Source organism: Castanea sativa, chromosome 5 (genome assembly GCF_040712315.1).
Source record: "Castanea sativa cultivar Marrone di Chiusa Pesio chromosome 5, ASM4071231v1".
NCBI lineage: Eukaryota > Viridiplantae > Streptophyta > Magnoliopsida > Fagales > Fagaceae > Castanea > Castanea sativa.
Genome location: NC_134017.1, coordinates 4905829 through 4932079, shown reverse-complemented (window position 1 = coordinate 4932079; position 26251 = coordinate 4905829). Strand labels below are relative to the sequence as shown.

At 35.1% G+C, this 26251-nt stretch overlaps 1 protein-coding gene and 1 pseudogene across 1 annotated transcript; one reads left to right on the top strand and one right to left on the bottom strand.

Moving 5' to 3' along the window:
* Positions 1-11530: 11530 nt before the first annotated feature.
* LOC142634598 (uncharacterized) lies at positions 11531-12531 on the bottom strand. The gene is made up of 2 exons (XM_075808896.1): positions 12195-12531; positions 11531-12096 (listed from the first exon to the last, which is right to left on the bottom strand). The coding sequence occupies exons 1-2, from the start codon at positions 12529-12531 to the stop codon at positions 11531-11533; spliced, it is 903 nt and encodes a 300-aa protein (XP_075665011.1).
* A 9572-nt stretch (positions 12532-22103) lies between these two features.
* LOC142634597 (putative inactive disease susceptibility protein LOV1) lies at positions 22104-25980 on the top strand (annotated as a pseudogene).
* The last annotated feature ends 271 nt before the right edge of the window (positions 25981-26251 follow it).

Genomic DNA, 26251 nt, shown 5'->3' with positions numbered 1-26251 from the left:
ATTTGTTAATAAGAAAGAACAAAATCCTTGAAAAATTGGTACACCTAACAAAACTATACAAGTATAGAATGTGCTTTTTAGAAATTTGGGCTCAATATTTAAAATACATTTTTTCAAGAAAGGATTTTTGTGGCTTTAGAGCCCACAAAAAAACATGGACCTTGGGGTGAAGAGCCATTCATTCACTTAAAGAATTAACTATTGGGTCTATTTATTTCTACAAAAACTCCTTATTTTATCCATTAATTGCATAACTCCAGACTAGAATTATGGACCTAATTAATCAGATTAATTTGGATAATAATTTCATGAGGCCCATTGGGTCTATAAATAGACTCATACAGACTCAACACAAGTAACAACATTACTACACCAAAAAATTCAGTAATTACAAGCATTCTTATACACTATAAAATAGAGAGATTCTTGGTAAGGAAGGGTGTTTTAGTCATACGACATTTGTTAGGCTGTTATATCATAGGAGATGCAAGTTAGAAAATGTTTGCACTAGAAACTTGAGTTTCCTTAAAAAGAGCAAATGTCGCGCCTTAGTCCAAATAGTGTTGGATCTTTTTTATCTAAATTTCAAATATATAATATTCAGCAATATTATTCAATTTTTCTTTATGTTATTTCTAATATTATTGTGTTTGCACTAACAAAATGTGATCATTACTAAATCACAAATGAGAGAAACCATGGAACAAGTGGCGTACCAAAACAAAGCTATTTCAAAACTTGTTCGAATTACATAATAGCATGAATCAAATTAAATGTCAATTACATAATTCCTAATTGATAATTTACTAACTCAACAAGTATAGAATATGTAGAAAAAAACTACGACACTAAAGAAAGCCACTCGGAACTTATTCAAAGTAAAAATTTTCTTTAATGAAAAGATAGCATTCCATTACTAAATCAAGAAGAAAAGAATATATGAATTCTTAAAAATTATATTGTTGCTTTAATAGAAAGAAAGTTATCCTTACAATCTTCAAAAGTGATCATTTTTTAATAAGAACGAACAAAATCCTTGAAAAATTGGTACTCCTAAAAAACTATGCAAGAATAGAATGTGCTTTTCAAAGCTTTGGGGCCCAATATTTAAAGTACATTTTTTTCAAAAAAGGATTTTGGGGGCTCTAGAGCCCACAAAAGAAATGGACCTTTGGGCCAAGTAATTCGGGGATGTTGCTGATTTTTAAAGAAATGGATGAACTTTCAGCCCATTTTTAAAAGTTTCCAATGACTGTATTCTCATGCAGCAGTGAGTTGGAATCATAGTTTTAAAAACAGGACCGGACTGATAAGTCCGACCGATTCAATCGAGAATCGGTCCTTAATAACTTAATAAAAAATAGGTACATAAAAAATAACTTAATTCGGTCTGACTATGGTAAAAAATATAAAATAACTTAAAAACAAGTAAATAGTGAAAACCGGTTGGTTCAACTTGAGAACCGAAAACCGGCATGGTTGAACTGGTTACTGACCGGTTGGTCATTTTTTGTCGTTTACCAGCCTAAAACTACGTCGTTTTGGCCAAGAACTTAAAAACTAACCCTAACTCCTAAACACGAAACACTCTCATCTTACGCCTCAATCCTCATCTCAAGATCTCTACCTCTCTGCCTCACTCTCATGGTCTCACGCTCTTTGCCTCACTCAACTCAAGCTCACTCTCTTTGAATATCCCTCACTCTCTCTGCCTCACTCTCACAGTCTCACCTCACACACGCCTCTGAATTTTTTTTTTTTTTTTCCAATCTCAAGCCTAATGTTCGGTTTTTATGTGAAATTTTATGGTTTTGTGGTTGATTTGATATTGGGTTTGATTTTTTTATTTTTTTATTTTGTGCTTAGAAATATTTTGGTGGTGTTTTAGTATTGTGCTTGGGAATTTTGTTGGGATCTGGTTGTTGTTTTCAGCGTCAACGGATGAATCCCAAACACTATAATTGCTGGAACTTTGACACCAGTTCTGGCAACTAGTATTAGAAGAAGTAGGGTTAAAAGGAACCATTTGATATACATGCATGCCATTTGATATACAAAGTTTGTACTACTTGTCTGAAACAACCTTTAACATTGAAGTAGAATAGGGCTGCTGTGATAAATAAATATCGGTTGGAAAATAAATGAGTCAGCTTGATTCAAAGTTTAGGGTAGATAGGTGGTTGGGAGTTTAAATTGCTACACAAAAATGAACGCTCAGTTTGTTTCAATGGAAAACTTTATGTAAAAATAATTTTCTTTATTTTCCAATGTTTGGTAGTATAAAAAAATATGAGTCAAAGGAAAACTATTTTTGGTCAATATAAAAAGTATGGCTTATTTTTAGAACTTATTTTCCATTAATTTTTTTTTGGAAAACAACTCTATCTCACAGCAAGCTAAATATGAGAAGTTAAGAGATTGTTTTTCAACTTATTTAAAGTTGCTACCAAATATTGGAAAATGAGATAGCTTTTTAGAAAATGTTTTTTAGAAAATGGCTCATTTTCTAGAAAACATCATTATTGAAACAAACAGAATAGAACGGTTTTGGGCTACTTGCCTTACTGGGATTTTATTTTTCTCTAGAAATAATAATTGCTTTTTTGTCATATAATGTGGCTCATCAGGCTGTCTCTTGTAATTAGGAAGGGCCATCTCCATCTGCTCTCTTCTTCTTGGATTCTTGCCCCAAAGTTAAAGACAGGGTAGGGGCCTCTCGTCTTTTTCTTTAAAATAATATTATTCTTAAAAAAGTTACAAGATTTTATGGTCAAGTGAGCAATTTAAAAATGAACCCAAATTTAAAAAGTGTAGTGTATTTAACTTTTATATTTTTTGCTATTATATATGAACGGTAATTTCATGGATATAAGAATCACCATACTTGCTTAAATATATTAAATTGGCTTTAATATATGTCTAACATGAAAATCACCGGTCGTTGGTGTACTCCAAATCCATATACATAAATATTTGCAATAGGGATCCATTCCCTTGTTTATTGATTTGGAAGTCATTGTACTTGTTTGCTCTTCTTTAACATATTTCATTCTTCCTTATGTTGTAAATAAGAAAAAAGCAATTTAGTACTACACTGACCAATATGGCTGGAATTTGTTGTGCCAGTAGCTAGGCCAATATAGAAATGCTGCTATATCGTGCCGGTTAATTTGGTCTTACCAAGATATTTATTGAATTTTGGCCAGAAAGGAAAAAATGACCAACAATTTTTTTAATTAAAAAAAAAATCTGCAAAGAATCCCAAAATTAGGCCTCTTAATTATTATTCTTGGGTAAAATACAGTTTACATCCATGAGGTTTGGGTTAATGTTAACCAGGTCCAAGATTTTTAAAACTAACCAGCTTAGTCCTTAAAATGGGTAAACTCAACTTGGACCCTAAACCATTACTCATTTTTCTCCTATCTCTCACGGTAATTAGGGACCAAGTTGGTCAATTTTGAAAAGTTTTAAACCTAATTGATATTAGCCAAAACTTAAGGGATGTTAACTGTATTTTACGCTTATTTTTTTTTTCCTATAAAGTTTGTTAGGAATCTTGGGAATCAAGTGGGTCAGGATCATTGTAAAGCTTTTATATCTTCAATCAGGTGCCCCCAAGTTAAAAAGGATGAAGAGAGCAACCACTAATGGTTTGAACTCTCAAGAACAATATCATGAAGTCCCAATTCTTTAAGCACCTGTTGGAAAAGTACTAAAGAAGCGACTCCCCTAGACCTAGTTCATAGCTGTGGAGAGGATAAAATTAAGGTAGACGAGCTTGTTCAATAAAACATGTCATAGGCGACGGTACTGGGATAGTGGATGATCAAAACATAAGGAGAAGGTGATGGATTAATGCGCTAGATGGAGAATATATAAGACAGATTAATCCTTTATAGTGGACGAATTCTAGCTAAACTGACACAAGGGGGATAGATATCAAGGCCACGTGGCATCTATATGGCTTAAGTGGTCTCCAAGGAATCCTAAATGGAAATGTCTTGCACCTTACGATTAACCCTAGTAAATGTAATCCTAAATATGGGAAGAATCTCTCAAAATACGTACATTTATGAGGATCTTCTCTACAAGGAAATATCTTCTTCACCAAGAAACAAAAATTGGTTTTACACTACTATAAAAATAAAAAATCCTTAGGAATTAAGGTACGCATAATTCCCCCCAGCTCTGGCACTTTCGAGTTGTGAAAGTTCTCTAACTTAACCTTCAGAGGGTATTTGGCTGGTACCACATTGGTACTTTCTGTAGGGTCTTCTTCTTCTTCTTCTTCTTCTTCTTCTTCTTTGTTGTGCAGGTCTTGCCTAAGAGCACACAAGGATTATGTAGCTTACTAGCAATTTTTGGCGTCATCATATGTGTTTGTTTCCAAGGAAATTAAACTAGAAAAAATGAGAAAGTGCAAAGAGAAAAATGAGATAAAAGGAATGTGTTTTCACATGAATATTTTTTTTAAAAAAATTTTATATTAATTTTATTATTATTATTTTAGCTTAGGGCACATGGCAGTTAACATTGCATTTTGGGTGGAATAATATTTTATTTTAGCTTTTAGTCACATTAGAAAATTTCATTTATCACTATTTTGACACAATATTAAAAGTTTTTTATTTTTTTAGGGAAAAGACATGGAACTTTTATTAAGAAATAACAACTAAATCAAGCTGAAATACAGTGTTTAATTGTGGAGGAACAAACTCCATCCACACAGCATAGTGAGAGACATTTATTGTATGTCTAGCTAAACTATGGGCTAACTTATTACCTTCTCTCCTAGTATGAGAGTAAAGTAATTTGAGAAAGGACCTAGAATAGAACTTAGCTTCTTCAACGAGTAAACTATGGGAAGCCAAAGACGAACTCTCATTATGTTGAGCTTTAATGGTCAACTATGAATCTCCTTCCAAAACACTCGGTTAACACCAAATTCTGCAGCAAACAAAAGAGCTCTAGCCACAACCAAAGCTTCCACCTGCTTTGCTCAGTAAGCCTTGGGTAAGATCTTAGAAAGAGAGGCAATAGCAAGACCTTGTGCATTCTTGATGACAACCCTAATACCAAGCTTGTTCTCAACATCAAAAGTGGCACCATCAAAACTAATTTTAAACAACTTAATTGGGGGGGGGGGGGGTTGGGGAAAGGGGCTGCCAAGAAACATAGGGCACATTGGGCTTTGGTTTGTTGTGGGTTGCACAGCTAGGAATTTTCCTGACATTCCTTGGAGACTTGGACATGTTGATGAAGGTAAATGTTAGATTATGCTAAGTGGGTTTGATTCCTCTGTGTCCAAATGGACCAAGCTATCATGGCAAAAAGTACTAGATCCTTGTGCTGCTGAATAATCCAAGAGAGAAGCTCTTTAAAATCCACAAAATGAGAATGTCGGCAAAACCCCCATAACTTTGAATCCAACCACACACCATTCAGAATAGCACAGGACCACATAGCATAGAGGGGAATCTCTGGACCATTGGAGCATCGATCACAATGTGGGCTATTGATAATTGTGTGATGAACTAGATTCTCCTTTGTTGGCAAGGAGTTTCAGCAAGCTCTCCACATCAAATTCCAGACGTTTTTGGGTGATAGTAGAGACCAAATTCCTTTCCACAGTTGGGTGTCTAAGGGCTCCTCTTGTGGGATAAATTCAAACTCCTCCTTTAAGAACCTATACCTAAACTTACATGTATATCTCTTGTCACGAGAAAAAGGCCTAAAGGGAATCAACAGCAACAATTCAAGATAAAGGGATATGTTTGATTGTTTCAACCTCCGTAGGAGCAAAGAGGACATCAATCGTCCCATAATTCCAACTTCTAGCTTCAAAATCAATCAAAGTATCTACTATGGCTTCCTCCATGGTGGCAATAGGTTGAGAAGAGATTGTAAGAGGATGTTTTCTTAAGAGTCAATGGTGTTGCCAAATCTTCACAGATTTCCATCCCCAATACGCCATCTTGCCCCCCTTTAGATAACATCTTGGCCATGTAAAATACTCCTCCATGCATAAGATCTAGATCTAGAATCCTTTTTTTCCATTATAGTGCAGTAAGGGAAAAGGGATGTATCATTGTGCAAAATCCTGGGAGAGAATCATTAAACAATGCCAAGTCCTAAAAGTCTATTCCACCTACCATCTTGGACTTGGTCATCTTATCCCATTTAAGCCAATGAATTTTTCGACCGTCTCCCTATTGTCCCCACCAAAACTTTTCACTTAGGCCCTCAATGTCTTGACATAACCCTAGAGGAATTATAAAATATCCTATAGCGAATGCAGGGATAACTTGGAGTACAAATTTGATCAAAACCTCACGCCCTACTTGGAAAAGCAGCTTTCTTTTCCAATCTTGTAATTTTTGCCATACTCTTGCTTTGATATAGTTGAAACTAGCCTTTTCCCCCTCCCTACCAATGAAGGGAGACCTAGTTATTTTTCATACTGATGAACCTCTTGTACCCCCAAAATACTTTTGATGAGATCTCTAGTATCTCCTGGAGTATATTTGCTAAAGAAGAGGGTTATTTTATTTTTGTTCACTTTTTGGCTCGAGGCATATTTATAGATAGCCAACAAACTCATCAATTCATTACATTCATCTAAGGTAGCCTTGTAAAAAAAGAAAGCTGTCATCTACAAACAACAAATGAGTTAGTTTTGGTCCTCATTTGCACAAGGAAAAAACTGTAATCTCCCCCACACTGGATGCATGTCTAATGAGATCATGTAGCCCTTCCATAAACAATAAGAATAGAAAAAGTGATAGAGGGATCTACTTGCCGTATGCCTCTAGTAGGCTGAATCATACCCTTAGAATCCCCATTAACTAGAATTGAGTCGGTGATTGATTTAACACAAATCATGATAAGAGAAATCCTCCTTTCAATAAAGCCCATTTGTCTCATCAATGATTCTAGAAAAAATCACTCAACATAATTGTACGCCTTGCTCATGTTCAATTTGAGAGCCATAAAATTCGAGTTACTGGACTTATTATTCTTCATGCAATGCAAGGTCTCAAAAGCCACCAAAATATTATCAAAAATAAGGTAATCCTTAGGAAAAGCTGATTGGTGTTTAGTGATATTATTGGAAGAAATTTCTTCAATCTATTAACAAAAACTTTGGAAAAAAATCTTTTACAATACATTGCATAAACTAATGGGGCGATATTCTTGGACATGTTTTAGGTTTTTTATTTTGGGAACGAGGGTGATAAAAGTATGGTTAACTGAAGAAGAAAGAGTACCTATATTCAACCAGGACAGGACTGAGCTGGTAACATCATGATCTATCGTATACCAAAAATGTTGGTAGAAGACTGGTAGCAAACCATCTTGGCTAGGAGCTTTAAGGGAAGTGATCTACTTTAGAGCCTCAGTGATCTCACATTCATGGAATTCCCTAGAAAGCTTATCGTTCATATCTTGGGTAATAACCTGAGTTATATGTGTCAAAGCATCAGAAATAGAAATCGAATTGGAGGTGGAAAACAAATCTTGATAATAGTTGGTTAGAATAGTAGCTATTTCCTCCGAATTTTCATGCCACTGATTAGAATCATCCCAAATGCCCCTGATTGAATTCTTCCTCTATATTTTCATGGCCCTACTATGATAAAACAAAGTATTCCTATCACACATTCTCAACTACAAAACATGTGACCGTTGATTCCACATGTGAGCTTCCCTATCTAGGAGTACGTTCACTTCGACCTTCAATTCTATAACCAATCATTGTACCCACTATGGATAGCCTCCCCCTTAGCATGAATCAAGGACCTTTTCTTTTTTTCTAGCTCCTTTTAGACACTACCGAAGCAATTCAGATTACACCACGCAAGGTCCTTGCCACATTTATCAATCTTCTTTAAAATTGTGTTATTAGGTTCATGGCTACCTAATGACCTCGAAGATGTCTCCACCGTTTCCCCACATCAACTATCAAATAGCCACATCTCCTTAAAACGAAAAAAAAAAAAAAAAAAAAAAAAAAAAAAAAAAAAAAAAAAATCCATTGAGGGAGGGCTCTAGGCTTGAGAGATTAGGTAAAAGAGGTGCATGGTCTGAGGAATCATAGCGGAGATGATTAATTCTAAGGACTAAGAATTTCAGATTGAACTCAGTGGTAGTAAGTCCCCAATCAATTCTTTCGCAAATTGAACACTCGTTTGCAAAGTGCCTACTCCAAGTAAAACGAGGACCAACAAACCCCATGTCCATAAACCCACATTCATTTATCACTTCTCAAAATAGCTGCATTTGCTTGTTATTCCATGGGGCTCCCCCTAATTTGTAGCCATGTTTTGTAATCTCATTAAAATCTCGTATATAGATCCAAGGGTGATTAGGGTGATGATTAAGATTAGGAAGCTTTTTCCAAGCCTTGAACCTCCTTGTTGCTTCTGGTTGGTTATAGAAACTAGTAAAACACCATCCATGTTCAGTGTTCTTGTCAATGCAAGTGTCTATGGAATGCTTTGATGAATCTTCCATAGTGAGATTGACTTTTGCTTTCCAAAAAAGAACCAATCAACCCCCTTTATTATCATTGGAAACCACCCATCTATGCTTAAAATCAATGTTTTATTGTACAAGGTCTAGCCTAGCTTCATCTGTCCATGTTTTAGCTATAAACACAATAGAGGGATCTTTCGCCCATATAATTTCTACAAGCTCCTTCCCCATACGTGAGTTTCCAAGTGTTGAGTTAAGATAGCTTGACTCCGGTTGATTAATTTAATTACCCAAGTTGATTAATTAGATTCAATTTCATGCAAATCATGGAGGCACCCAAAAATACTAAATGCAGCAGAAAATAAATTAGACACAGTGATTTGTTGACAAATGGGGAGAACCTCGTAAGGCAAAAACCTCATTAGGTGATTTTAAGGTTATCACTCTCAAAAATCCACTAATCAACAATCAAGTGGTTACAAGTATATGAAATCTTACCAACTACCCTTGACCTAACTCGAAATACCAACTTACAGTTGAACCTTTGCTCTAATACCCAATTGGGCTTGATCTTATAGTAGTCTTCTTTCTCTTGATGCACAAACCTCCAATTTGTGACTAATCCTTTTGCATGAATCTCAAGTACATGATTAACTCTAGCAACTTGAATAGATGTTGTTGGCTGCAAAGTTTTTCACTTTATCAACAATGAAAGTCTGGAAGCACTTGGTTACAAAACCCTATGACACACAAATGCAGTAACTTCACATAGAGAAAAATAAGTCTCTTGGATTTTGTATTTGTATGTGACGGCCTTTAAAATAAATCTTATATGTGTCTAGAGTTGTGAAAAAAGAAACCCCAAACAAATATGCAAGACTAGGCCGAATTTCAGATTTGGAAATTCTAAAATCTTATTTCTTGATATATCGAGCCACTGTCGAGCTATCTATTGAGCTTCACATTAAGTCTCGATAGCAGGCATCTATGAGCTATCTGTTAAGACTTAATGAACAGCTTTTCTTCACTTGTTTCTTGAACCAAATTTCATGTATTTAATACTTGACTTGGACAACATGTTTTTTGAAGTACTAAACCCATCTTAGATCTACCCAATTACAAATAAAGTGCATTTTGTCAAAGGATTAGCCAATTACACAAAATATAAACCTAATACCAAGCTCCCAATAGTTCCATGCTAAGCAATTCATTGTTGTTAGCGGGGCTGATGATCAGCCTCCACCAATACAAGGGTTGTTACTTCTTCATTCATCAAAATCTGTAGTCATTTAAGAGATAATTCTAAGTGATCTACATCCTGTTCCAGTCTTCGTTTCAAACTACCCCAAGTAGCTTTAGTGTTTGGGGTGTTTTTGGCAATGTTGGACTTAGTCTTACGTGTCTAATTAGGCATAACTTGTAGTCAACTTGGAAAGTTGGAAGCCCTTGCCGTCTCACTAATAGCCTATGATGCACGGACACGGACACGGACACGGCGATACGACAATTTTTGAAAAATAAGGACACAACACGGCATGGACACGGCAATTAAATAATTAATTAAAATTTATATTTAGGCATTTTTAAAAATATTTTTAGACATAAAATACATTTATGTCTAAAATCTAAATTATGTAACAACTACAAATAAGCAAATTAACACCCAAAGTAATACAATAATATACATAAAGTGTTTAGATTACAAACCAAACTCCAAAATTTTAAAGAGGCTACATTCAAGTATTCAACATCAAACTACAAACATAAAAGGAAACCAAACTTTAAACTATCAAGATTGCCATAGAACAAGAAGTTCAATATCAAACTAAAAACATAAAAGGATCATAGAACAACAACATCATCGTCGTCATCAATATAGTCATCATTCTCAACAAGACTTATCTCCATCTCTGGCTCATCTAGTGTGAGATAAGCAATCTCAAGCAACCCAGGTCCTCCAAATGGTTCATTCCAAGTATCTCCACTAATGTCCCATTTCTTAGAGTTTCCTTTAGTGTACTCTTCTCTCCTCCTTGAAAGAAGCCGAAGATTAGAATGAGCAAACACTAAATCTTCAGCACGTTTAGGAGTAATTCTATTCCTCCTCATACAATGGATGAAGCCATATGTACTCCAATTCCTCTCAGCACATGATGATGAGCAAGGCTGTCCAAGAAGCTATAGAGCTAAAGTTTGAAGCATTGGCAACCTGGACCCATAATTTGACCACCAAAGCATTAAATCCAAGACCCACCTATCATCCATGTTATCATCATCATAAGCCCTAATTCATGAAAACAAACCAAACTCCATAGTAACATTCTTCCTATTATCAATATCAGGAAAGAATCTTTTGAGGCACTTGTTTCTCTCCGTAAAAAGTTCAACATCCTTGTGTGGCACAACACGACCTCTGACTTCCTCAATCCATTGATTAGTATAATACCCAGTTAAAAGCAAATTAGAAATCCCTAAAGAATATTTAAAAAAAAAAGATTAAAGAGATAAAAAAATTACTTCGGATTCAAGGAATGGGCTAGGCAATGAAGTGGTGTGCAATTTTTAGTCCACCGTTCAATAAGTATAGCATGTACCACATCATAGAATGGAGACTCCTCATATTCTTCCTTGCCTTCCTGCCGGTATATTTCTTTCTTCACATTTTCTATCATGGAATCCCACATTTCGTACACCTTATGGAGAATGGGTGCATCCATGTCAGCCACTTGAAGCATCTCATAAATAGGTCCTGTGAATCTCAGAATATATGCAACCTTGTCCCACCACAAATCATTCAAAACATAATCCCTCACAGTTTGAGCTTTTCCTACATCTTCTTCTCTATATGACACCATTCCTCACTAATGACCATATTTCGAAGATGCTGTTTTACTTGAAACAATCTTTTAAGCATGATGATTATTGAAGCAAATCGTGTTTCAGCAACAACAAGTAACTTCAAATGGGTAAATGAATTAAAAATTGCTAATCTCATAGAATGATTTGTGATAAAAATACAAATGAAAGTTGCCTTATCTGAAACTTGTGCAATCTAGTTACATTCATTATATGCAACCTCATTCTGCAAAGAATTCTTAGGCGCACATATATTCTTCAAGGCCAAATTGAGGGTATGCACAACACAAGATGACCAAAATATATGAGGATATTCAGCTTCAACAATAGATCCTGCAACTTTCATAACAGATGCATTATTAGTAATAACTTGGACAACATGAGTATGCCCAACCTCACCAATGACCTTTAGAAACAAATCAAAAATGAAGTGCTTGTCTTTGTACTCTTTGGTACCATCAATGGATTTGATAAAAAGTGGTCCTTTCTCTGATGTAGCCATAAAATTGATAAGTGGCCTTTTTTGTGGATCTGTCCACCCATCACTTATTATGCTTAAACCCCTTCCTTTCCAAGTGTCTTTAATTGACTTCAACAACTTCTCAATATGTAACAAAGTTGTTCTTAATTTATTGTAACCCGGAGGAATATAGCCCGCTAAATTATTATTACATGCAAATTTGATCATCTCAATCCCATACGGGTTCTTAGCAAAATGAAAGGGTAAACCAACAGAATAAAATGTCCTAGCAATAAGAGAATCTAATTGCCCTCGACATTGATTGTTAAAACACATCTCCAAAGTAGGATTCCCAACCCCCTTTTTTTCTGAAAAAATGGATGACTTGTAGTTGTACTACTGAGAGTAGGACCCAAATGAGGACTACTAGGAGAATCAGATGGTAAAAACACTAGCTTAGGCTTCTTCAATCTATGCGAAGATTCCTCATACGCATCTTCTAATTTTTGCATTTCATTTAAATACTCATCTCCAACCTTACCACATGGTTGTATTCCACCATTAGACAGTTTTAACAAGTGTGCCTTCACCCTTGAATAAGACCCCTTAAAAGTTTTTTCATAATAGTTAAATTTGAAAGTAACATTCCCACCACCAGCAGCTACTTTTTCTAACTTAGTAACATATTTCCATCGAGGAGCAACCGTCTCAGTTGATTTTTCACTTTCAATATTCATTTTAGTAAATCGCCTACAATATTTAAGTAATTCAACTTTAATAAATAAATTAAACTATGGCAGTAACAACTAACAAGTAACAACATTATATCATATGGTAAATAATGTAACATAATCCCAGTATCCCACTCTCACGATCACACACAATCACTATGTGACCGTGAGAGTGGGATTAAAATAAAAAAAAAAAAACGTTATAAGATAACTTAAATAAAGCTACCAATCTCATTCGCCCAACCAGCCAAACAAATATTTGAAAGAACACAAAAAAAAAAAAAAAAATAGAGAGAAGCGTCAGACCTGAGTTGTCCATGCCGAGAGAGAGAGATCGGAAGGGACAGCCGGACAGGGATGGCGTCGACGTACGGAGCTCGCCGATTGGCCCGATTTAGCTCCGGCGAGGGACAAGTCAGCGGTGGAGATCAGAGGAAGGGTCGGTGGGTTAAGAATTGAGAAGTGAGAGGCTGAGAGCTTGTGGGTTTTGGGCAAATGACTAAATGAGCTTGTGGGTTTCATACTTTTGTTTTAGGTATATCATGAGATCAACAGTGTAGGTAAGTCCATATGTCAAAAATCTGTGATTTTCCTCTCTCTTTTTTTTCTTTTTTTTCACTGCTGGCGTGTCGGACGTGTTGGAGCTGCATCGGAGCCGTGTCAGAGAAGCGAAAAAAAAGAAAAAAAAAAGAAAAAAAAAAAGGGACACTGCTCGGACACTGGAGTCCGGCGAATCGTGCCAGTTACGATGTCCGACACGTGTCGAACACAGACACGTCGCCAAAAATGGCGTGTCAGTGCAACCCAGCTAATAGCATACGCATTCATCTTTTCGGCTGGTTGGAGCTAGATAAAAGTGTCAGACTTATTTTGCAGAGCGGGACCAAATCAAGGAGGATTTTGGGGGTCGTATCGAGTGAGATATTAATCAATATCTCTGAGTTGTGTTTCGAAATTGAATAGAGAAAAATCAAGGCCACTATTTTTGGAATTAATTTCTTCCACAGATTCTGGAGAAGTAACTGCATAGTGTGATTTGTCATTCCAAGATTCATGCAAATTATTAGATTTTGCCAAATTTGTCACCTCTTCCCTAAGTTGGCTTGTACTCCCTAATGACACTTCTTGGACTAATTCCGATGAAGCCAAGGTTGTTCCAATCACTATTTCATGCTCCATTGGTGTAACCTCTCTTTCTTCCACTAGGCTAGTGGGTTGAGGAGGCTCGTTTATCTTGGCTTTATAAAAACCTGGGACTATAGCTATATTCTTTTAGGATGAGATGAAGGTCGGTGCTCATATGCTAGGTCCAAATTGTTTTTGCTCTAGTAATAGGGTTCCCCCCTCGTTCAAAGGGTTTTTTGTGGTTTGAATAATCTCCCCCAGTAGTTCACAAATCTTTTCTGCCACTGCTTTTTTCATGTATCGAATGAGGATAACGTGTACTTGCACCCAAAAGGTGGTCTTATCAAAACTGAGATTGCATAGGGGAGTATCCTTTTTCATAACATTTCATAACTATCAACTGTTTTTAAAGATTTTTCTATGGCGTTCACTCAATAATGATTTTTTCTTTATTATTAGCTTAAGACACCAATTGATTTTTTGGTGTGGACAGGGTTCAAACCTTAAATTTCTTATTCATCTATAAAGGGTTTACCAATTAAGTTAACTAAAACCCACATATAATACATATCAATAAAAATATATAAGTTAACATTTGTTTAGAAATCTCATTTCATTTACATAAAAATAAAATTATAATCTCCAAGAAGGGAAATAAAAAAGAATCTCCGTTGAGTGAACGCCATAGAAGAAGCAACACAAGGATAAGACCACCCTAGTTATAAAGAAACAACACAAGGAAAAATCATTATTGAGTTGTTATAAAGAAACAGCACAAGGAAAAATCATTATATAGAATGACGTTCACTCAAGGATAAGACCACCTTAGAAGAAGCAACTCAATAACGATTTATCTCTCATGAGAATCTCCTAAGTTATAATTAAACTATCACTTTGTAAACAACTATTTTATTCTTTGAGTCCCCAGTTTAATCTTTTAGTTATTCATATTTATGAAATCTAATTTCATAAAATATGAACTTTAGTAACTCTTTACTAAAGTGGTTGGCCCTAAATAATCAGTTCCCATCAAACTTATCTCAATGAGATATTTCGTGTCTTTATAGAAAGAGATTGTGGATTCTATCTTGAGAATATGTGTTTTCTCCACTACGTGTGGTTACCCAACATATTCAAAGTAAATCTCACTCCCGATATATCAAAGTAACCACACGTAATCTACATAGTGTTGAGAAAACTAAATCTCACTCCTGATATATCAAAGTAATCTACATTTCATGATCAGGTTTACTATCCTCACAAGATTGAGAGTTTATGAAATTAGAAGTCGTGAGATTAATTATTTATGTGATAATTGTTAATTGATTAATTAATTTCACAGTAGTCCAGTTCAATATGTCTTACACACTTAAGACATATCAACACACAACTAAAAGTTTACAAGGAACTATATTTCATCACCGACTACGAACTATATTTTAAGTTTACAAGGAACTTGTGATTTATATCTTCTATAATTAAATCACATAAATCACATACAATGCATTTTAAGGACTATGATAATGTCCTATTAGTTCATTTATAAATAGTTTCATATAATTAAACAATTTAATTATTTATAACAAGCTCATAAATTTGATTTTAGGGCACAAACCCTAACAAATCTCGCATCTCTAACTTAATTTTTAGAACACTAAAGAAAACCATGTAGCTCACCACCAATTGACAAGAAATCTATTAAGCTCACGTCTACATGCTAATCGACAATTCAATTCAAGTCAGGACTAAGTGCTAATTGACTTTCGTAAATGGTAATTTTGTCTTCTGCTTGTTCTCTCTCTCGCAGTTCTTCAAAGCTGCGCTATCCTCACTCTTACTCTCTAGGACTTTTATAACCAAATGGCCGAATGGCCTCAATCACACGCTCCAAGTCTTCGCCCAAGAAAATGGCAAGAAGACTTTTGTGTCTTGCCAACCAAAAGTGGAAGTGGCCTCAATTATGCTTAGCTTTCATTCCATACATGTGAGTTTATCATTTATTTGAATTTGGACTTGTGACTTTTTTATGCTCATTTAGTTATTTTTAATCTTATTCAAGGATCAATTAAAACCAATTATTCTTTATTGTGTGCAATTAAGAGATGTGGGGTTGAAACCCCACCTACACCAAAAATTAATTGGTGTCTCGGTCTAATGATAAAAAGTTATCATTAGGAGCGGACGCTATAAGTTCAAATTCTCTGGAAAAAAGAAGAAGTCCATTTTATGAAAAAAAAAATTCAATCAATGAAATTTGACTCCCTTGTATCTTCGACCATGAGAAATAACAATTTGTCAATCTTATCCTCGAAAATCTAATTTTCCATTGAATTAAATTCACAAGCCTCGTGATTGACTGAAATGACTATTTTACCCTTGAGCCTATAAAATAGTAATTTTCTCCATTTGTTTCGATAGAAAATTTTATATGATAATAGTTTTTGACCTTTTTTGTGTTTGGTAGTACTAAAAAAATGTGTCAAATGAAAACTATGTACAACAATGGAATACCCTATTAAGAGTATGACTTTCTTTTTAGAAATTGTTTTCTGATAAAATTTTTCGGAAAACAACTCTATTTTATGTCAAGCTTAAAAAGAAAAGTCAAGATATAGTTTTTTAAGCTCAATTTTAAGGTTGTTATCAAACATATAATTTTTTTTTTAGACTTTCACAACCTATGGCGTTCGCTCCTGATGATAGCTCTTTATTATTAGACTAAGACACCAATCAGTTTTTTGTGTAGGCGGGGATTAAACCTCAAATCTCTTATTCAATTATTAGAGACTTTACTAGTTGAGCTAACTATAACCCACAACATAGAAAATAAATAATTAAAACAATTACTTAAAAAAAAAACACTAATATGGAAACAAATGGATTATATAATTGAATTTGGCAATGGTGACTGTGTTGTTGAGGTGGCTATTGAAAGAGAAATAAATAATTATTAGATTGACTCTAGAACAGATTAGGTTGTCAATATTAATTAATTATTCATTTATAAAAATAATTAATGGCTTTAATAATTTAAATTGCCTAATTATGCTCTAAATTTCATTTCATTTCCTTGAATTTGAACCGATGAAATTTTTATGGGTAATTTATTTTATCCTATTCAAGGACCAATTAAAATCAACTATTTTGTTATGTTCATTTTAGTCCATTTAATATATTTTAACCACATACACACACACACACACACACACACACACACACACACACATATATATATATATAGGAGAAAGGGGATGAGATAAAAGAATACACTCATACGTCAACACCAAAACTGCATGTGTGTATGTGTTCCTCCAAAAAGAAAAAAAAAATTTAACCAATGAAATTTGACTCTCCAATATCTTTGAACCATAGTTTTGATTTTCATGTGAGAACCAACTATTTTACTCTTGAAAATTCTATTGTTCATTTAAAATTCCCAAGCCTCGTGATTGCATGAAGTGACTCTTTTTTTTTTCTTTTTTTCTTTTTTTTTTTCTGGTCTTTGTTGAAGTGGAAAATTTTCAAACAATCACAATTTACCACATGCTACTTAGTGGATTCCACTATTATTATTCAAAGACTATTGAAAATATTCTAAGTGTCACTGAATAGAAATTCCAAAAAATATCTAAGAGCCAATCACATGTCAACACGTGTTGATATTTAATTTAAAATGACATAAAAGTCTAATTAAATATTGTCACGTATTATTTTAAATTAAGACATTTTGGCTAATCAAATAAATGTCATGTATCCCTTGGAAAACAAGATACAAAGTTCCTCTATTTAAATTATGACATGTGTCACAAGTAAGAGTCAATCATATATCATCATACCTTCTTCAAGACTCCTATAAATAAAAGATCTACTAAGAGCCCGTTTGGATATGTGTTTGCACCATGCAATCAGATGTTTTTATCAAAACACAAAATTCTCGACGTTTGGCATTGCAATTTTTTAGCAATTGCGTTTTCAAAAACGTCAAATTTGGCGTTTTGGAAATGGAATACAAGCGCACTTTTTTGAAACGGCAATTTAAGAAACTCATCACAATCCAAATTTGAGGGGTGTCAATACCTAAATATCCTCAAAATTTTACTTAATGACAAAAATATTGCTTATTGACAACTTGTACTTGCTACTTCTCGTTGTTCTCTATACAAGTTGCAGAACGACATCACAGCAAAGCTCCAATTGTGGCTAAGACACATTGGGTAAAGGCATGTAAACCTGATGTACCCAAATCACATGTAGCAATATTTATTGGAAATTGAAAGAAGACGCACAGGTAGAGCCTCAATTGCACCATTTGCAAGCTCAATCACCACAATTAGAGAACGCCATTGCTGCAAGCTCTTTCTTTCTTCCTCTCCTGTTAGTTTTGCACTATGTTATTTGTGATTTGGGTTTCAACTTTTCAATGCATTTAGTTTTTGTGGTTTAGAATAGATGGCAAGGCCTGATTTGGGAAAGTTATATTATTATTGATATTAGTGAACAACTATAGGGCGGGGTGACTGTATTGGTGAACTGATATAGTGGTGGGGAACTGTAACTTGACTAAATTAGTTGGAAACCCGTGCGATACATGGGAAAAATTTGCCTAAAAGTATGTTGGTTTTAAACTTTTCATAAAAAGTATAATTAAATTATATTGGTCTTAAACTAAAACAATAAATACTACAAGAAGACTTTAAAAAAATTTGGTGTGCATCTAACTTAAAGTTTTTGTAGTCCTCTCTAGTTTCTAGAGTGGCATACCAAAATTATTTTTGCATTATAGATTTTATACCAAATATTTGAGGCTAGAATCCTATAAATTATTTAGATTTTAAAAAAGGACAAACACTATTAGAATCTACTAACGGGACAAATGTTATTAGAATCTATTACCGCAGTATCTCAATTTTTTTGTTAATATCTGAACTTATAATTATCTTTATGCTTATGATGGACTTGCTAGTTACATGCATTTGTAGAAAAATAAAATAAAAAACCTACAATTTGAAGGCACACAAACAACTTGATCTAACTTGTTGTGAATTTCCTAATTGGTTGTAGGAGCAAATCAAAAGTCGTTAACAAATTGGTTTTCATACCTAGTACAATAGCATCATAGATGACTCAAATTTTAACATGAATATAGTTGAATGCAATATGACTATTGGTGACTATGCCATACCACATAGCATTTGACTTTTTCTTTAACACGAAAAATTCTTAGATACTCTTAGTGTATAGTAAAATGGTATTCCATCTTCTCACATTCATGATAGATTCCATCATAAATTTAATGAGTAGACCTACTATAAATGTGAGATAAGTGAGTACTATTCACCATGCTCCGAGAGTACTTAAGAATTACTCTTGTAACAGAACAAGAGAAGCACTCATTAGACAATCTTCCAATGTGTAGCCCATTGGTAAGATTGAATATTATCTTCAATTTGGAGAATCATAATATAACACTCAAAATGAGAGAGAGAGAGAGAGAGAGAGAGAGAGGATAGAGTGGTGGGACTATTGGGACTATTGATGTTAGATTGTATATTTCCTTTTTTATTTTTATTTTTTTAGAGTGATTGTAAGTTTTTTAGAGTGATTGTATATCTTCCTTATCCATACATCTCCATTTGTTTACATAGAAGGGCCTACAAACCATTGTTTGTAAATAAATTGAAGAGAGTGTGTATTTTGAAGGGAAGCTTGTACGAAGGAAGGGAGTGTCTAGTGAGTAAGGGTCTTGCCTTTCAAGTTTTATCTACTCATAGGGGAGGAGAAAGGGAGTTTGTAAGTGGGTTAGGGTTTGTGCTTTCATCTACACATGGGAAAGGATCATGCTTAGGTCATAATATGTAAGTGAATAAGTGGGCTTGGGCTTTTCATAAGATTTGGTTTAATTTTTAACAATGGCCCATCTTTTAGATAATAATAATAAAAAAATAATGTGATTTTTTGGGTAACAGTAAAAACAACTTAACGAGAAGAGGTTAAAAATGTTTAATGCAATATTAGAGTGCTACATGGCAGGAGCTCATGCACTCTCACATGAGGCATTTACTTATACATACATACATACGTACATACATATATATATATATATATATATACATATATATATTGATATTATTTTATGAGTGTACTTTGGTGTTAGAGTTGTGTCCTATTTTGGTAATTTACGCAAAAAAAAAAAAAAAAAAATCTTCTCAATGTTCTCATAAGTTTTACCAAACGCTTATACGTGGTTTTAAAAATTGTGTTTCTAAAAAGCCCAAAAATGCTAATTTTTAAAAACGCACTTTTTAAAACAGCTTATCCAAACAGACCCTAAGTCTTGTAGGAGGACATTGAGAAGTCTTGAAACTCTGATAGAATCAAGTTCCAAAGTCTCCAAGAACTTTAAAAACTTCAACCTTCAAATACAAAAAACATTCATCAAAATCATTTTACCAAGTCTTGGAGTTTTCCTAGAATCAAGTTCTAAAGCCTTATGAAACTTGAAGAATTCTAATTCATCAAAGATCCATCAGATTCAAACTCCAAAGTTCCAAAGAACGTCCGTTACAAATTTTTGGGAAATTCTGGCCTTTTGCCCCTATTGAGCAAAATATTTGGCATTATGCCCATGTTCCAAACTATATAGGTTCGTGCCCCTATTTTGAAACTCAATTTTACTAAAATTGAGTTTCAATCAAAAAACTTGATTGCATGGAACTCGAGTTATGCCAAATGAAACTTTAAAAAAAAATTACACTACTTGCATGGAACTTGAGTTCAAGAAGCTTGAGTTCCATAAAAAACGCCGCTTTAGACTCCCTGAACGCAGCTATATGTATGGGGCAATCAAACTTTAAAAAAATAATAATAATAAAATAAAATTACACTACTTGCATAGAACTTGAGTTCAAGGAGCTCGAGTTCCATAAAAAACGCCACTATAGGTATGGAACTCGAGTTCCATGCAAGTAGTGTAATTTTTTTTTTTTTTTTTTTAAGTTTCATTTGGCATAACTCAATTTTAAGCCAATCAAGCTTTTGATTGAAACTTGATTTTTTTTAAATCGAGTTTCAAAATAAGGGCACGAACCTATTTAGTTTCAAAACAGGAACATATTGTCAAATATTTTGCTCAATAGGGGCAAAACGCCAGAATCTCCCAAATTTTTGAAGGTCAAGAACATTTGAAGAACGCGTGAAGATCATTGAAAACATGAAAGAACAAAGAATTTCTAACAAGCTCAAAGAAAAAGATTCATCACAATTCCATGCCAAAGATCTTTCAATCTACTTTCCAATCAAAGTGCAAACACTTTGTATTCGAATCAAGACAATTCTTGAACTGAAGATTTTTCCAAGAATGTCGAATCAAAGGATTATTATTTTGTAATAGAATTTAATTACAGAAAATTGTACTGTATCATTTATTAATACAAATTTATATTTGTGAAACTATCACTACTGTTTGATTTTCAAATTGTATTTACAGTCTTGAGCTTAGTACGCCAATGATAATTTTACCCGTGAACAATGGTCTTATGAGAAACTCGAATTTTCACTTGCTAGAAATTGAGGTGTCTACAAAAGGGTTAAATTTTTTCTAAACTAAAAAAAGGGCCACCCACTTAACCCGTGGTTCAACATGTCCAAACCTGCCATTTCAGCCAGGCGGGTTTGGGTTGATCCGTTATTTTCAGGGATCTAAAAAACCCCTTTCCCATTCCTTTTTCTATTATTTTCTTATAAATCTTCTGCATTCAATTTTGCTGAGCAGGGCTTTTATAGTGTCTAAGAATGGCGGATTTGGGCTGATTTGGTGGGTTTAGCATTGGTTGTTGGTCATGGGCGATGCGTTTCGGTGGTTTTGCAGCTTGTGCTGTTGAGGGTTCTTCTATTTTGGGTGATGGTGTTTAGCAGAATAAGAATAACGTGGGATTGTGGGCTTGTGATTGGGAACAAGGTGGCACATAAAAGCGACTGACATTTAACTTTTGAATTAAAATTCGAGAGATGGGTTTCTTCTTCTTCTTCCTTTTTTTTATTTTATTTTTGTGGGCCTAATGGTAAGAGTTTTTAAAGCTAAAGTTTGGAAATCGGGTTCTAGCCTTGAAGGTTTGGCAAAAAAATGTAGCAGGAAAAAGAAGGTGATTCTTTTGAATTTAATATGGCCAAGGTGACTGTTGTTTTTGAGAGAGAAATTATTCATTACACCTGAACCATTTTTTTTAATAAATTTTACAAGATAAGAATCAATTTACACATAAAAATTCTAAGCTTTGTTTATGGTTCACGAATGGGGATCTAGAAATCGTGGTTGTTCCTCAAGTGATATTTGACTTGCCACCTTAGTTTTGGTATTGTTTATGATTCACATATTCTTTTTGTCAGGCCATTATTGATCATAAAATTTCTAAGCTTTGTTTGGGCACACCAAATTACAGAAATTGAGAGCAACCATGGGCATTTTGTCTGTAATTTCTAAGCTTTACCATGCTTATATATTTGAATTGTACATCATTCTCATAATCCTCGTGTGTGGGTACTTAATTACCATTTTGGTTATTTATATAGTCTGGCATCAAGTGGGGAAACGTTACAGGCGTCTTAAAAAGAATGTCAAGCTCTTGGATGGTGTCATAAAAGATGTTGAAGAGGTTTCAGAAGCAGGAAGAAAACTAGATGAGCAGCCTAATCAACTTCGAGATTCACAGCTGAAAGCTGGAGTCACTGTGCAAATAGCTGATAGTGAGAGAGACTGGGTGGATGCAACCAAAGCCATGGTTCGCATGGCACAGGACTGCCATGACTCCTACCAGAAATTGAGTGAAAGAAGAAAGACTCTTGGATTGACTCTCTCTGCTATCATAGATTGGAACAAAATTCGTCGCCTCAAAGCTGAGTTTGATTCGTGTCTGTGGGAGATGTATCAAATTTGGGAAAAGCGTATACAAATCTGTAGATCAATAGAGCAGTCAAGGTCTATTGTTAGAAGCTTGCAGAACAGGCCAATCGAGGAACATCAATCTCATCCTTATAAACGAGCTCCACCAACTGTCTCTATTGAGAGAAATTTGAAAGTCCTATTTGCTAACAATCTAGAGTTAGTGTCTGACTCTGACAAGCAAAAGGAAATAGAGTACCTCATCAAGTTCCCAGTGCAGCTACTGCATTCTTTCCTGCGAGATTTAGAAGGGCTTAAATTGGAAAGCCAAACAGAAAAGGCTTGGGTGGAGGAAGCGGAGGAGATCTTTGACGAACTACAACATGAAATTGACAGGGTACAAAAAATGGCAAAGGTAATGAGATGGCTTCCATTTTTGGGTAAAGGGATGACAAGACGTTGGGTGAAGAATAGCTTTGGCCAAATCAACAAACAGCTCTGGACCCTCATTTTTAAGAAGTACATGATTGATTTTAGCTTTATCAAAAGAGTTCCATCAAAATCTGTTGGTCCGTCCCCAAAAAAGAAAACCCAGGCCACAACTGATGACAAGGAAATTTTAGATCTTCTAGATGAGTTTCACAAGCAGCTCAATCTTGAGCAATCCAAGGTGTCTTCTCGGCTCAACTGGATGATTTCAAGCAAGTGCACCGACTTCTCAAAGATGCAAAAGCAGTTGAAGGCTTAAACAATTCAAGAATGGCTTGGAAGGATCAAATAAAGATCATTATTAAAGATGCAATTAGTTCTTTGTCATCCTCCCAACCCCAAAGGAGCAACACCAGTACTCAAAAGGAGATAGATCCTTGGCCAAAGTCCTCTACAGAAATTGAGCGATTCGAGCAAGCTATGGAATTTCTTGGCATGAGCATGGAAGTTTGTCGCACTAAACTAAGTGAAGAGACAAACTCAGTGGTCGGCTTGGAAGATAACATCCATGAAGTGGTCTCACTACTGACCACCAACGACACTACTGAGAATTGCTCCACACTTTCCATTGTGGGGATGATGGGAATAGGGAAGACAACTCTAGCAAAGATGGTTTTTAACCATGCAGCTATTCAGAAACATTTTGAATTCAGATACTGGGTGTCTCTAACCGATATAGTGGACAATAAGCATGAAATCCTGAAAAGGGTGGGCGAAAATGTCCTGGCAAATCATGGGGAACGAACAGAAAAAGGTTACTCATTCAAAGAGGTGAATGATTTCTTGAAGGGTAGGAAGTACCTTGTAGTTCTGGACAAAATCTCAAGCAAGGAAACCTGGGATACTCTGAAAGAAGCATTCCGAGATAAGATATGCGAGAGCAGAATTTTGCTCACCACACGAGACAAGAGTGTAGCTTCACATGTTGACCTAACAAGCATCATGTACCCACTTAAACTACGAACACAAGAAGAGAGCTGGGATTTGTTTAACCAGATGGTGCGCTTCCAGGCTGAACCTTCTAAACCTGATCATGGACTCTCACCAGAATTGAAAAAACTTGCAGAAAAGGTTGTAGGCAGATGTGGAGGCTTGCCATCTTCCATCTTAAATCATGGGTATCTATTGTCCGGGAAAGAAGTGACGTCTAAGGACTTGTCAAGGGTGCTTGAGCATGTCACTCCTAACCAAACACCCTGGTCGGAAAACTTGGAAACAAATGCAAAAGACTTCCCTCCGCATCTAAGTCAATGTCTTTCTTACTTTGGACAATTCCCCAGAGACACTAAAATTTCTTCAAGAAGATTAGTCGTTTTGTGGGTTGCTGAAGGGTTTGTAAAACAAAGTGGTGAAAAGCAAGAGCCTCTTAAATCTGTTGCGGAGAAATATTTGTCAGAGTTGATAATACGCAACTTGGTACAAGAAGTGGAAAGACAGCTTAATGGGAGGGTCAAGACATGCAGCTTCCCCAGTGTTCTGCGAGAACTCTGGTTGCGAGAAAATCCAAGTTCGGGCTTTGATCAGCACGTACTTTATTATTCCATTGAAAAAGATTCCAGCTTTGGTGGCAACATAAATTCATCAACACCAAATATATTGCAAAGCTATAGAAATCCCCTCTCCTTGCTCTGCTTTGATACTCGTGAAGGAGATAAACCTGGAGTAGCTTTTGGTCACTACCTTAAGAAGGGCATTGCAAGTGGGCATCTGTTATATTTAAAGGTGCTTGATCTTGAACACGTATTCAGACCTCATTTGCCTAAAAGTATAGGAAAATTAATCCAGTTAACGTATCTGGGATTAAGGTGGACATATCTAGAGACTATTCCATCATCAATTGGCAACTTAGTGAACCTCGAAACATTGGATGTGAAGCATACTTATATCCGAACTCTCCCTAGTTCAATATGGAAACTGAAGAAACTTCAAAACCTATACATGAGTGAGATTTCTCGAAGCAAAATTGAGCATCAACCTGAAAGAAAATGTAAAGGTAATCAGCGTAACAAGAAATTTTTACAAAATCTCCAAATACTGCGTGGTGCATTTGTGGATAAGGAAAGTCCTCTGAAGGATGCATTTAACATGATGAAAAATCTTCAAATATTGGATTTGTCATTCCAGTTGGAGTGGTCACAGCAAAAAGCATTGGCAGAGAGTCTTGTGGAATTGAAGCGCCTTCAAAAATTGACATTGAAATCATTTGATGAAATGGGTCAACCCCAAGATCTTCATGTGACTCAATTGTCTGGCCTCGTAGATCTCTACTACCTATCTTTGTATGGAAAATTGAAGAATCCATCCATCGTCATAAATATTAATGGACTTCCTCAAAGCCTGACTGATCTTACCTTATCAGCCTCTAGACTTTCAAATGATCCAATGCCAGAGTTAGAGAAGCTTCACAACCTTAAATCCCTCTGTTTGTACTCAGCTTCTTATACTGGGAAACACATGGTTTGCTCCAGTGGAGGCTTTCCCCAGCTTAAAATTCTGAAACTCTGGATGCTTCAGGAATTGAAAGAATGGAAGATGAAGGAACAAGCAATGCCAAGCCTCAAGCAGGTGGAGATTCGGTCATGCAAGAAATTGAAGGTCCCTAACACCACAGAGTTAAGGCATCTAAAGACTCTTCGCGAATTGAAGTTGAAAGATATGCCAGTGGATTTCACAAAAACAATTGAGAACAACAAGGACCGAATTTGGGGCCATATTGCTGTCTTTCCAGTCATAATTATTGATCAGTAGTGGTCACTGCTGAATGGAATTCAAGCTTCCACCTATGTGAGGTTGTCTTTTCTTTTCTTTCTATGTACCTTTTTTATTTTTCCACAAAAAAATTATTATGATTATGACACTGCAACTTGTAATTACAGACTTGTGCTTCCTTAGGAATGATGCGAGCGTTGGATTAAGCAGAGCTGTTTCGAGATGATGTCTTAATGAGTCATCATGCATAAGGGTTTTTTTTTTTTTTTCTTGGGGCGTGTCGCTTGTTTTAAATGCATTTGGTCAATAAAAGTCATATGCTTGTCATGCAAATGACTGGAATAAAATCGTAGGCTTTGTTGCGAACAAAGTGCTACTGTCTGTGTGATGACTGGAATCAATTGTACTCCTTTATTTGGAAACATATATTTATTTGTGATTGATGTATTTCTTATTCATCATTTCGCCTTCGTAAGACAAGTAGTTATCACATTTATTAGTTATTTCAATTCGCAGAAAGGTTTT

Excerpts from the sequence above, each read along its gene's own strand:
- LOC142634598 (XM_075808896.1), bottom strand. The coding sequence starts at position 12,531 with ATGAATATTGAAAGTGAAAAATCAACTGAGACGGTTGCTCCTCGATGG. Across the intron at positions 12,097-12,194 it reads TCATTTGGGTCCTACTCTCA|ATTCTCTTATTGCTAGGACA; the intron begins GTAGTACAACTA and ends GAGGGCAATTAG.